The 14,463-nt window shown below is 42.7% G+C and overlaps 1 protein-coding gene across 9 annotated transcripts in view; it reads right to left on the bottom strand.

Annotated features, from left to right (window-relative positions):
• The window catches only part of OSBPL9 (oxysterol binding protein like 9), a 157,287-nt gene that overhangs the window by 59,500 nt on the left and 83,324 nt on the right, over nucleotides 1–14,463 (bottom strand). For 7 of the 9 annotated variants that reach the window (XR_006356317.1, XM_044001933.1, XM_044001932.1 and 4 more), the window contains one exon: nucleotides 10,062–10,138. Coding sequence is in view for 6 of the 9 variants with exons in the window: in XM_044001933.1 (XP_043857868.1) it covers nucleotides 10,062–10,138 (77 nt within the window). In the remaining 3 variants the exon portion in view is untranslated. Of the gene's footprint in view, nucleotides 1–1,816; nucleotides 1,910–10,061; nucleotides 10,139–14,463 lie in introns of those variants that run through there. The other 2 variants (XM_044001935.1, XM_044001934.1) reach the window with 2 other exon arrangements.

Consider the following 14,463-nt stretch of genomic DNA (forward strand, 5'->3'; position numbering starts at 1 on the left):
GACTTTTGCATAATTTCAAAATCATCATTAGGAGCACCCATTACCACTGAATACTCCAAGCATAAAAAATGGAGATCAATTGAACAATAATTTATAAAATAGAAGGTACTCAGGTAGGTACAGGATGAAAAACAACACAAGCCCACCCACTGCAAGGAGTTTACAACTGAATGGGAAACGGGGAGAAATTCTGAAAGAGGTACCTAATGTATTAGTCAAGATCACCATAAATGATGAGGAGGAGGACAATAGCTCACATTTATTTAACACTTTAATGATCACCAAGTGCTTCGCCATTTATCTCATTTTTAGACAAAGGAAAGTTTGGAGAGATGATGATAAAGGTATATTAGAATAAGCACTTTATAGCATCTGGGTATTGTTATTGTTTCTCATCTTTACGTTGGTCTCACGAAAGAGAACAGCACATACTTACTTGCACGATCTCCTAGATAAAAATAACACTATTTGCATTAATTTGAACAACACACCAAAGTTGCTTCTTGCTATCTGTAAGCAGAGTGCTCTGACAAATAGCAAGCACTTAATAAATGTTTGCTGACTAACTTAACTGTTACAGCTTGACTTTTTCCCTTTCTTTTCTGTTCTCTCCAATCTGATCAATTGATTTTTAATCTCCCCCCCCCCCCCAAGGAGTCTGACAGAATCAGTTTCATGGGACATCAAACAGTTGGGTAGTTTTCATGTGGAGGATTCTCAGGGAAAATTCACCACGGAAATAAATCAACCCCACCACTGCAAACTACCTGAGGCAGAAGTGCCTTCCTACTCCACCCCTCATCTCTCACCAAACTTTTAGCATTTACCAGGCAAAAGTCACTAAGGAGAGAGAGAGGCAAGCACGCTGCTAGCAAAGACAACATTTTGGCTAGTGCAGAAGTAAAAGAGATCCTCCAACTGAATGAATTAGCACCCTGCCCTCCTGAAGGAGTCTACAAAGGAGGCTAAGACACGGCGTATATAACTTATGATTACAGGTAAGTTTTGCAAAGTTGTAGTGAGTAGAGTGGTAACCTCGGAGCCCGGAAGACCTGTGTTCCAGTCCTAGCTTTGACCTGGGACACGTCAGTCGGTTACCTTATCCACGAGTTAAGAGCCTGGAGATGGTGCTGACTTACATTGCTAGAGAGTTTTTTCAAGGGGGGGAGGGGGTGTCCCCCCAATCCTAAGAGCTCAGTGCAGGGTGGGAGACAAAGAGGTATCGGGCCTCGGATGCGGTGCTGAAACCCCTCCCTCAGTGCTGAGCGGGGCTCACGCATCTGCGCGCGCACTGTGGGATGTTCGTGACCCGCAGCTGGGGGGACAACCACCTCGGCGCTGGACGGCCTGGCAGGATGCACCAGGGAGTCACCAGGGGAGGAGGGGGAGCCCCGCAGGACCGCAAGTTTGGGGCAAGAGAAGGAGCCTCGGCCGCAAACTTTCTTTGGCACCCAGGAGGGTGCCCCCCCCCCCCCGCTCGGCTCCCCGCTTGGGCCCAGGCCCTCCCCCCCCCCCGCCAGGTCATGGGGGGGGGGCCTGGAAGCGTAGGCTCTTTCCCCGAAGGGCCAAGGAGGGCGCCCCAACCCAGAGCGGGGAGAGGCCGAGGCTGCGGCGCTCCGGGACCCCCCCCCCGCCCCCGCAGGCACAGGTGCGCGAGAACTTGGCCTGGGGGAGGGGGAGGGGAGAAGTCTTCCTCCAGGACCCCCCAGCGCGGTCCCCTCGAAGCGTAAAGGAGCTACCCCCACTCCTTCCAGACCCCCGGCCTTGCCCGCCCACCCCGAGGAGACCCCACCTCACCCTCACCCCGGGCACTCACGCTGCAGGCGACGTTCAGGAGATCCATCCGGCAATGAAAGCGCCGCTCAGGCCGCCCGAGTCCAGGGCCCGGCCGGCTGGGGGCAGCCGAGGGCAGCGGGGGGGCGGGGGCGGGGGCGCGGAGCCTCCGGCTCGCGCCCTGACAGCGCCCCTCCCCCATTCCCTCCCCTTCCCACCCCACCCCCCGCGCAGCTCCTCCTCCTCATTGGCTGAGGTCGCTTCCTCCGTCCCTCAGGAAAGACGCGCCTGGCTATTGGTCAAGGCCCTCCGCGGATCCCGCCCCTGCCTCCCATTGGTGTGCGGGCGTCGCTTGGGATTCCGGAGAGGGCTGAGAGCTGGACAACACCCCGCCCTTCTGCCCAACTCCCCGGGGTTTGGGGGTTTTCTGAGAAGGCGGCACTGCCCGTGCCTCACCCTGAGAGCCGGCTGTGGCACGATGGACCCAAGGCCTGCCCTCTCCCGTGTGGTTCTAGGCCCTAGGGTGACACGAGCCAGGGGTCTCAGACGGCCGCGCGCTCACTCCCCCCCACCCCCCGCGGGCAAACTATCGGACCCAAGGTCAGGTACCTGGTCGGGAGAGGCCTGCTTCCGACGCCCACCTCCGCCCCCCGCCCCATGCTCGGCAGTGCTTTTGGGAAAGCACCCACCCGGCGAGCACAGACTGCGAAAGTACTCGTCAGCATCCCTAGAGCTTTGGGGCTGGCAAAGTACTTTGCAGGAAGTCTTTCTTTCCTTCGATCCTCAGCCCACTTCCCTGGCTTTACAGGCGAGGAAACTGAGGCAGGCAGAAAAGGTGACGTGACTTGCTCAGAGTCCCACCGATTGTGCTGCATTTGAACTCAGATCATCCTGAATAGAGGGCTATGTTCTATCCACTTCACCACCTAGCCCCTGCTACTTTAGCAATTGGGCATCATACAGCACATGCTCCCAATTGTGCTGAACAAAGGTTTTGCACAACAGCAGCAGCAGTAGCTACATTGTTTAAAACAAACATAAAATAGGGACGTTCTATACGTCACCAAGAATTCTAAAACTGGTAATACTCAACAGAGTGTTCTAAAGATAGTGTCTTTTTTAACTCTTAAATATTTGAAATTACATTTAGAATTTCTGAAAAATTGTTTCTCCAACAGATTTCTACAGGATTTGTTCTTAGAAATAAATAAGAACTTGACACTAACTATAGAATAAATTAAACAAAATAAATGTGGTTTCTTGACCTTTTCCCAAAATTCTTTAAATTACCTTTTAACAATTGCCTTTTCAGCAATTAAATTTATTTTATCTAACCAACCAAGAGATACTGTTCATGGCTAGAACACAGTTCCCCAACCTTAAAAACATGGTCTCAGGGCAGCTAGGTGGCACAGTGGATAAAGCACCGGTCCTGGAGTTAGGAGGGCCTGAGTTCAAATCCATCTCAGATGTTTGACACTAGCTGTGTGACCCTGGGCAAGTCACTTAACCCTCACTGCCCCTGAAAGAAAACAACAACAACAACAACAAAACAACCCATGATCTCCTCTCTAATAAAGTTAAACCATGTGATTTAAGTTATTTTACATCAACATTCATTACATCTTCCTCCTTGTTGCACGTATGTGTCCAGAATTGTAGAGTTTGTTCTATATAAGTATTTCCCAAATTAATTTGACCACAGATCCATATAGAGACATAAAATATACCGCCAAAATCTGTAAATCTTGGAAAAAGCTGGATGAGGAAAATTTTTAGAATAGAAAATTAAATTTAATCTTGAAAGTGACCAACATGAGAGTATTTCTGATAGTTTCACCTTTAAAATAACAATAATAACAGGTCCATTTAGAAAATAATTGCACTATAGACCATGACAAAGGCCCACACAGAACCTATTTCACAAATACTTGCATGACTGACCACTAGCTATGTCACTCTGTGTCAGAAGTTCATTTTGCTGGTAGGGTCCATGTAAAACCCATAAGATAGTTAAGTTGTGGTAAAAGTAGAGGTTGTATGGCCTGAGGTCCCCTCAGTACACTAAGCTCCCTGAGAACAAAATATTTCACTTTTACATTTCATGACATAGGCTCTAAAGTACTTGTGGATTGACTAAGGGGTTATTTTAAAAAGTGACACTTCCACACCACTCACCCACCCACTGACAAGGCACCCTCTGCCCAAGCTTTCAAGACGGTCCACACACTCCACTTTAGAGCCCTAGTGGGGCTATTCCAACTGGTGAGAGGAGTCCCATCTTGCTAGGCAGCAGCAATGGTGGTCCAAGTCTCTGAATCCCCACCTTTCACTTCTTGCTCTGGAAACTCATCCAGCCAACTTCAGAAGCTTTTGGAAGGGCCTTGTGGAATGGCCTCATCACTTACCACCCTGTGCCTCCACAGACCAAACCCTTTAGCTTGTCACCTTTGAGTGGACATAAACATTGCAAGGACTCAATGCTGGGCCTGCCAGGCACATAGGAAGTATTCATAAATGCTTTTCTCATGCATGCATACATCCATTACCTACACAGATTCAAGCACTACACAATGAGAAAAAAGAACATTCCTAATGATATTGAGTGGTGCTTTTAACTACGTGTAATTAATGTTATTTTCCAGTTATCTATTGTATTCAAATAGCTGCAAGGAAACTAGAGAACTTTTTTTTTTTTTTAATTTGCGGGGCAATGGGGGTTAAGTGACATGCCCAGGGTCACACAGCTAGTAAGTGTCAAGGGTCTGAGGCCGAATTTGAACTCAGGTACTCCTGAATCCAGGGCCGGCGCTTTATCCACTGTGCCACCTAGCTGCCCCAGAAACTAGAGAACTTCTAAAGCTTCCAAATGAAAGACGACAGAGGAATAGTTCTCACCAACACATCAATTAAACCTTACAACTTTCCCATGTCTGTCAACTGTACAATCATTCATACAGTTGCCCATATTAGCCACCTCCTTGGCTTTGAGTCTTCCCTTCACAAACCCAAGTTTATGTCTATTCTTCCAAATTTTCTCAGATTTGTCCAATTTTGTCCATTGCTATTGCCAACACCCTACCGCAGACCTCTATTACTACCCACTCTGACCATTAAAATGATTACCTGGTGTAAAGAATTAATTGTTGGGGCAGCTGAGTGGCGTAGTGGATAGAGCACTGGCCCTGGAGTCATGAGGACCTGAGTTCAAATCAGGCCTCAGACACTTAACACTTACTAGCTGTGTGACCCTGGGCAAGTCACTTAACCCCAATTGCCTCACTTAAAAAAAAAAAAAGAATTAATTGTTATTTGAGGTTTTTATGCCTCAGCGCGAACTGGCCTGGGGCTCAGCAAACCGCACGGTGGTCCACCCACTGGTTGTAGCCATTGCCAGGGCTCTGGTACCTCATGTCATCACCACTCACTGATGCCTACATGGGCCTGGCAAAATTATAATGATTGGAAGCTTAGTGAGGGCAGTCATGTGACTGTCAGAGCGGCTATCCCATTGGCTGGGACTGTGTGGGGTGTTTCTAGGTTTGGGGGAGGAGAATTGGGCATTCTAGGTGGAAGCTGGAAAGCAACAGGCGTTCTGCTGTGTATTTTCAGGTGATTCCTGGGAGGTGGTATTTTTTCAGGTATTATAATTTCCCTTTCCCCATTTTATTTCCTTCCCCATGATCCTACTGATCCTGTTTGTGTGTGTTTTTTTTTTAAGTTCATTCTTGTTAAAATAAATCTTGTTCTGTTTTGAGGGAGGCTGCCAGTCTCCTTCCTTGCCCCAATATTGTGGCAAGCCGCTTAGCTAGCACTCCCCAATTAAAAATTGGTCCCCACACTGGTGCCTACAGAGATCACTCCAACAACAACAAGAACAACAACAGCCCTCACACCCCAGAGCTACTCTTTCTCCCCTGGAGGCACCTAATAACTGGGTGGTCAGTTTCATCCTTGTCTTAATACAGTCTGCTTTTAAAACTACAGCCCATAAGATCTTACCTAGGAAAATTAATTTAATGAATACAAAAACCCGGTATCAATCCAGGCTAAAAGTCTGGCTACTTATGAGCATTTCTGATCAAATTATCTGCAGCTTTTAATGAAAGTCAAGCTATTTCTAATGAGTTACAAAGCCATCTCTCAAAATGCTTATGATAACAAGCATCAAAAAATGGCCAATCCAAAAAAAAAAAAAAAGCCAACCATGGCTGTCCAATTCTAAGTAATTTTCCCAAAGTAATCTCTTCCATAGTTATTATGTAACTTCATTAAATTTCTACAGCTAGGTGTCGCAGTGGGATAGAGCACCAGCCCTGGGGTCAGGAGTACCAGAGTTCAAATCTGGCCTCAGACATTTGACACTTACTAGCTGTGTGACCCTGGGCAAGTCACTTAATCCCAATTGCCTCACACACAAAAAACAAAAAAAGAAAGAAAGAAAGAAAGTGTAGACATCAACCTAAGAATGACCAGATAATAAATCCATAATTAAAAAAAAATTTCTACAGAAGTTCTTGTTTTTGTTTGGGGAGGACTTTGTTTTGTTTTTGTTCAGGATTAAGATTAACACTCAATTATCAAGAAACCTTCAGTAAATACCATTTTTTGTAAATTTAGAATTTTATTTTTTCCCAAATTACATGTAAAAACCAAATTTTAATGTCGACTTTTAAAACTGTGTTTCAAATTCTCTTCCTCTCTCCTTCCCTACACCCCCTTAAGAACTCAAGCAATTCAATATAAGTTATACATGTGTAGCCATGCAAAACATTCCCACCTCAGTCAGGTTGTGAAAGAAAACAGGAAAAAACAAACTTTAGAAAAAGGAACTAAAAAAACCTATGCTTCAATATGTATTCAGAAAGCATCAATTCTTTCTTTGAAGATGGAATGTATTTCTCATGATTCCTTCAGAGTTCTCCTGGATCACTACACCTTAAGTCATTCACAGCAGATCATCTTACATTATTGCTGTTATTTTGTATATAGTACATTTCATTTTGCATCAGCTCATGTAAGTCCAAGTTTTTCTGATAGCATCCTGCTCATCATTTCTTATAGCACAATAGTGTTCCATCACAATCTCACTCCACAATTTGTTCAGCCATTCCCCAATTAATGGGCATCTATCTCTTCAATTTCAAATTCAACTTTTTTTTTTAATCTCTTTTTGGATAACAACCTAATAACTGTATCACTAGGTCAAAGAGCATATGCATGGTTTTATAGCCCTTTGGCCATAGCTCCAAACTGCTCCACAGAATGTTTGAATCAGTTCACAACTTTACCAAGAATGTATTCATGTCTCATTTTCCACATATCCCCTACAGCATTTGTTATTTTCCTCTGCTTTCCTATTATCCAATCCAGTAGTTATGAGGTAGTACCCCAGAATTGTTTTGACCTGCATCTCTCCAATCAATAGTGAGTTAAAGGGCAGCTAGGTGGCACAGTGGATAAAGCACTGGCCCTGGATTCGGGAAGACCTGAGTTCAAATCTGACTTCAAACACTTGACACTTACTAGCTGTGAGACCCTGGTCAAGTCGTTTAACCCTCACTCATGCCCCACCCCCCATTAGTGAGTTAGAGTATTTTTTTCATATGGCTAGAGGTTGCTTTGATTATTTCATCTGAAAACTTCCTATCTTTTGATCATCTATCAATTGGGGAATGGCTCTTATTTTAACAAATTTGACTCAGTTCTCTGTGTCTGAGAACTGAGGCCTGTCAGACAAACTTGCTTCAAATTTTTTTCAGTTACTATTGCTAACTATTTCCCTCCATCCTATTCCCTCCCCATGACATTTACTCTATTTTCTTCTTTCACCCTATCCCTCCTCAAAAGTGTTTTGCTTCTGACTGCTCCCTCCCCATATCTGCCCTCCCTTCTTTCACCCCCTCCCTCTTATTGCCCTTTCCTCCTATTTTCCTACAGGGTAAGATAGATAACTATACCCCATTGAGTGTGTATATTATTCACTCTTTGAGCCAATTCTGACAAGAGTAAGGTTCACTCAGTCCCCAGCACCTCCCCCATCTTCCCCTCTACTCTATAAGCTTTTTTCTTTTATGTGAGATACTTTACCCCACTTCATCTCACCCTTTCCCTTTCTCCCAGTGCATTCCTCTCACCCCATAATTTTATTTTTTTTAAGATATCCCTTCATATTCAACACAAACCTATGCTTTCTGTCTAAATATACTCCACCCAGCTGCCCTAATAATGAGAAAGTTCTTATGAGTTACGAATATAAAATGTAAACAGATTAACATTTTAATATCCCTTATGATTTCTTTTTCCTGTTTACCTTTTTATGCTTCTCTAGGGTCTTATGTTTGAAAGTCAAGTTTTCTACTCAGCTCAGGTCTTTTCATCAAGAATACCCTTTCACTGAATTCCCATTTTTCCCCCTGAAGGATTATAATCAGTTTTGCTGTGTAGGTGATTCTTGGTTATAATCCTAGTTCCTTTGTTCTCTGGAATATCATATTCCAAGCCCTCCAGTCCTTTAAATGTAGAAGCTGCTAGGATCAGAGCAATCAGAAGAACGTCAGTGAGTAATGGTGAGGCCAAGGGATATGGGAGGGGTCACAGGATTTAAGGAGATTGAAAAACTGGGAGGTTCAAGTATTTGGAGGAGTACCCACATGAATTCTGAAGTCTCCTTAAGATTAGGAGGTAGGAAAACAGGGAGACAGAGAGTCAGGTGCTGAAATCCCCGGGGAAAGGGGTTGCCATGGGACTGGTAGAATATCTATCATCCTTTATATAGAGAGGGGAGGGAACAGGCATTTATTAAGCACTTACTATGTGTAAGGCGCCGTGCTAAATTCTTTGCAAACATTATTTCTTTTGATCCTCACAACAATTTTGGGATGTAAATGCTATTACTACTGCCATTTTACAGCTGAGGAAACTGAGGAAGACAGAGAGCGACTTGCCCAAGGTCACACACCTAATAAATGTCTGAGGCAGGATTTCAGTCTTGGTCTTCCTGAATCCAGGCCCAGCACTCTATCCGGTGTTAAGTAATAGTGACAAAGAGAATCTGGAAGGGGCAGATGGGTGCACAGAAGATTTCCCTTCTGGATCATTGTGTTAGGTGGTGTGAATACAGGTAAAGGCAGTGCTGGAGAGGGTGGCCAACGATGCAGGTTTCAGGGAGAGAAAGGAGACAGGAAAAGATCCAGAACAAAAGAAGTTTGTTCATATCAGATTTCTTTTCCCCAGTAACTCATAAATTCTAAAGTCCAACCAATCGGATCTGTGCTATCAAGGAGCTAACAATCAAAGATTGCCATCTTTTAAGGGAGTCATACTAAACAAATAACCATGCAAGTTAAGTACACGATATGGTCCAAATGGTTGGTAGAGACAATAAGCGATAGGAGTTGAGAAGGAAAAAAACCCACTCCATAGTACTATAGGCCTGCAAACCTGAGGAGTGAATGGTGCCTAGGATGGCTATGGCTCAGGTCAAGGGGAGCTATGTAGGAAAGCAAAGGATGCTGCGGAGCGAGTTGAGAGAGAGAGAGAGAGAGAGAGATAGAAAAGGCGTTGAGTAAACAAATTTGGCTGGCACAGAGGGGACTAAGAACAGAGAAGCCTACCTAAAAGCTGAAGCCAGGGAGTGGAAGGCCCTAAATGCCTGGCTAAGCCACCACAGATGGTTTTCACCCACCACATTCTCTCTCACAGGCATTTAAAGTATTCATCCTTTTCATTTACCAACTGCAAAGTGAAGTCACCCAGGAGCACGTCAAAGACACCAAAATTAACCATGAATATTGAGGTTGCTTTTGAAAACCCACTTCTACCGCATGACCTAGGCAGTGAGGGAAAGGTATTAAAAAATCCTCTTTTCTATAACTTGATTCACCATCACACATCGAATGCAGCCTTCCTCTTCATAATCAGTATGCATCTGGGACTATAGCCTTGGAGAAACAATAGCCAACCTAAGCCTGGCTTCCCAGGTGCATGGTCATTAAGCATTAGGCCCAATTACAAGCATGCACACATTAGCTTAGGAACAATGAGAAAAACATACCGTTCTCATAGAATTTCATCGGCCACAGATTTTCCATTATAAACTTGCAGATACTTGTTAGACAAGAGGTTTGCATTTTCAGAAGAAACATCACTGAACCTTTGATAGCTAATGATACAATAGAAGAAGCAAAGCACTATATGCAGTATAATCAGTTTCTCATTTCTCACCTCCTTGTCCCCCATTATGCATTCAATGTCCTGGGACCATGGAGTTACTGAAGAAGCCTTACCTGGAGCTGAAGTGTATGCCGGAGGATAGTCTCTTCTAAGGCCTGAATCCACTTCTCTCTCTCATCAGCATCACGAGCTGTTAAAGAAAGTGTATATTATTATTGCCTGAAGCATCAACAATGCATTTTAAAAAATACAAATTCACATCTGACTTGATAACGTCATGGAACTAATTAGAACAGAATTTCATTTTAACAGGTTCTTTCACTCACAAGTGTTGTAGTATGGGGCAGTAGGAAAACCCTTGGCCCAGGCCCAGGAGCCCTGGGTGGAGCTTAGTCTTGGCTCTCTCCTCTCTGGCTTTAGAACCTTAGGTAACTCATTTCCTCTTAGCTATACTTCAGTTTCCTCATTTGTAGAATGAGAGTGTCTGAATAAAAGGTTCTCTGAGGTGACTCCAATTCTGTTCTTCTGTGATTCAGTGAAGCTGTTTGTAGTAAGGAAAAGAGGGCCAAATCATTTATCCCCCACACTTATTAATTGCTTACTGTGTGCAAACACCGCTAAGCATTGCAAGAGATATAAAGTCTGGCTAAGACAGCTCCTACCTAGGGGTTCAGAGTCTAATGGAGAAAAAGGACCAGCATGGAAAAGATGAATCGCAGCAGTCCATGGCATTAAGAGCTGGCAGACCAGGATGAAGATCACGAACAGACCCAGAGAGGTTCATACAAATGAATTCGACCTCTTCCCACCACATCTTGGCCAGAACAGTATTAGCAAGGGGAACTGGCCTTTAGCTCTGAGGTCGTTGGATCTGTGGGAGATGGTAAACTCCTTTGGGGCCCCTTTCCTTGGCATCTCTGCATTCCCTACATGAGCAAACTCTGTGCCCTCCAATACAGCAGGCACTCAAGGGATATTTGCTGAACGAACAACTGAAAAATGAAATGGCTATGAGATAGAGCAAAGATAGAATAGGAAAGTAAAGAGAGGAGAAATTTGTTAGCATTTACACAGCAGTTTAAGGTTTGCAAAGCACGTTACATAAGGTATCTCACTGTATCTCCTCCCAAATCATGGGACATTGGCGGGGGCTGGGGTGAGAAGGGAATGAAAACACTTTGTATTAACTGTGATTTAAGTTTTACAATTCAATTTTTTAAAAAGAAGGTAACACCAGAGGACTCAATAAGCCTGAATTTCAATCCTGTTTGCTGTTATCTCTTTCTACCAAGCCATCATCTATCTGTCTACCTACCTTTCTATCTGTCCATCCATCTGGCCTTTTATCTATCCAGCCAGCCAGTTACTCTCTCATCATCATCATCAACTTTGGCAAAGTCCTTTCACTTCTCTGGACCTCAATTAATTCATATGTAAAATTAGGGCATTAAACTAGAGGTGATCTCTAAGGTTCCATTCCAAAAACAACAAATCAGAAAATTGGGGGGTAGAATAGAAGAAATCTTTGGGATCACTTAGTTCGACCTTTTTTATTTTATTTTTTATTTTTGTTTTATATCATTATGATTTTACAATCCTACAAATGAATTTCATTGCTTTACTCACTAAACACTTCATCCCCTGGAAAAATCCATTCATTCATTTGAAATAAATTTTTAAAATTAAGGGCAGCTAGGTGGCACAGTGGATAGAGCACCCGCCCTGGAGTCAGGAGTACCTGAGTTCAAATCCAGTCTCAGACACTTAACACTTACTAGCTATGTGACCCTGGGCAAGTCACTTAACCCCAATTGCCTCACCAAAAAAAAAAAAAAAAATTTGATTAAAAGACTGCTATGTGTCCAAAACCCTGAGTCTGAAAAAAAAAAAGTGAACACAGTCTCTGCCCTCAAAAATTCATTATAATGTGGGAGAGAATAGGGAAAAGACACATAAGACTTAGACAAAATAGATGGAGGTCATTTCAGAGGGGAGATCTCTAGTGGCTGGAGAGACGAAGAGAAGTCTCAATCAATCAATGAATAAGTATTTATCAAGTGCCTACCATGTGCCAGGCACTAGGCTAAACCCTGGGGACAGAAGAAGAATGAAACAATGCCTACCCATAAGGAGCTGACATTCACATGGGGGAACGTAACAGTGCACATATAGATATATTAAGCACAAATATAAAGGGGATACATATTCACTATTTATTCTTTCATTTAATATAAGGTAATTTGGGAGGGAGGATGCTAGTAGCAGTTGGGATAATCAGGAAAGGCCACCATACACAACATGGCATTTGAGCAGCATTTGGAAGGGAGACACTATGAGGCAGATGGGGTGTAACGATTGGAATGACGCCACCTGCTGGATACTTACTGTAGAAGAGTTCTGCCCATGAAGCAAAGGTCTTTGAGGGCAAGACCAGGCTTCAGGAAGTGACGCGGACTAGTGGGAGGAGGAAGGAAGAGACGGGGGCTCGGTCTCGGGCTCTTTCCTCTGGACTCTGGCGGAGAAGGGAGCTAGAAATGCGCTCTCCCTTTAATAGATAGGAATCTAGACCTTTCTCTCTCTCTTTACCAAATTCTTATTCTCCTTAATAAATGCTTAAAGTCTAACTCTTGCTAAAGCTTATAATTTATTGGCGACCACTCATTAAATATTTTAGACAGACTAGCTAGAATTTTAACCCTTAACAGATGGCTGACCACGAAGAGGAAAGCTAACCCTCAGTCTTCTTCTGATCTGCTGGTTGGGTAAGAAATTTCCCCTCCCTCTCCCTTTAACTGCTAAGTACTGGTGTACTGGCTGTGTTTTTCCTTTGAATTTTTTCGAATGGACCTTTTAAACTCCCTAATTATCCTATTTTTGATTTTGGTCTGTTTAACCAGACAAATGGGAGATAAGATCATGTTAATGCTTTGTTTTTGTGGATTTTCTATTTTTCTTTTTATTTTTGTTAAAAGAGCCAGCAACTTACTCACACAAGGAAATATCTCTCCCTCTCCCAACCATGCTTTTTCAGAGAAACCTGAAGAGATTCCCGCAGCTTTTCCCAGTTCTAACACTAATTGTTGCTCTAATTTTGCATGCCTGGAGGCAATGACCCACCCTCTAGAAGCTTTTAATCCCCTAGCACCTGGAGGCAAAGTGGGGGAAGAGGAATCCAGGCCTGAGTTCAAAATCAAGTCTGATTCAAATTGCTCTGGTCCCTCCCCTCCTCTCCAGACCCCACCCTCTACTCCTCCTATGGCCAAGCCCATTGCTTCCCCTGCCTGGGAAGTCCAGAGATCTGATGCGCATGCTCAACTTTTTCTACCTGCATTTGCAGCTTCAGGCTCAGCCCTTCCCCGGCCTGGCTGTGCTTTTGAGACAATCTTAGAAAACTCTTTAAATTCCAGATATGCTCGTTTTGTTCATAATTTTGCTAACCTGCTTTTGTCTTTAATTAGTAATCTTATAAAGCATTTGTATGGTGAAAAGACTGACAGACAATATAGAGGGGTTAAAGAAGAAAAACTTAAGCTGAATAAGAATGACAATCAACATAGTTCAAGACTCTGCCTCTTTTGCCATGGAAGGGTATATATTTTACAGAAATGTAGAAGTAAGCAGCAAGGTATTGATATGAGTATTGGGGATTTTAGATATTGGAATCAAAGGTGTTCTGAATTCACTCAGAGTATTAATATCAGTTCAGAGGTTACATAGGATTTCTATGCTATTACATATACATTTTGAAATTAATGGTATGGGTTTATTTTCATAGAGATTTTCATGCTTTTGAGATTGTGTTTTATATTTAGTTTTTAAAACAAGGAGAATATTTGTAAAAGCTTTTTATAGTCATGTGATCAAGTTTATATTTTATAATACTCTTATTAATATTAAGTTCACATTCATTTAGACTTCCTTAGTTTGAATTTCATTGTCTTTTATTGTTCCATGTGTATTTTCTTCTATTCATTTGTCTATCTAATTTTGAAACATTGCAAGATGGTTTTGATTTTATTATACAATGTTAATTCTAGGAGTATTGTGCTCCCATATTCTGAGTTGTTTGTTTTTGTTATTTTTTCTCAACTGATTATTTGATCAAACTCTTTAAAGCATTTCCCTGGCAAATTGGTTGCCATGGCAAGTGTAAATTGATTCTAGAAGTATTATTTTTGATAAGCATATTCCCAAAAAAAAAAAAAAGAGGGGAACATTTGTAAAAGTTTTCTATTTTCAAAAAAAAAAAGTTCTTTGAGATTCTGTTATGCTTTAACTTGTATTTAAATATATTCAGATTTTTCACAAAAGTAATTGTATACTAAGTTTTTAAAAAAGGGGTATTATTTGAAATTGTTGCATAATTATATATTGTGTTCTGAGTCAAGATGTATTCACATTTTTTGCAATCATTTATTATCCTCAATTTTTAAATACATATGAGACTTGGATTATGGGAACTTATCATTTAAGACATTAATTGCCTTTATTCTGAGTTATCAGATGCCAGTTGGC

The sequence above is a fragment of the Dromiciops gliroides genome, chromosome 4, assembly GCF_019393635.1.
Source record: "Dromiciops gliroides isolate mDroGli1 chromosome 4, mDroGli1.pri, whole genome shotgun sequence".
Lineage (NCBI taxonomy): Eukaryota > Metazoa > Chordata > Mammalia > Microbiotheria > Microbiotheriidae > Dromiciops > Dromiciops gliroides.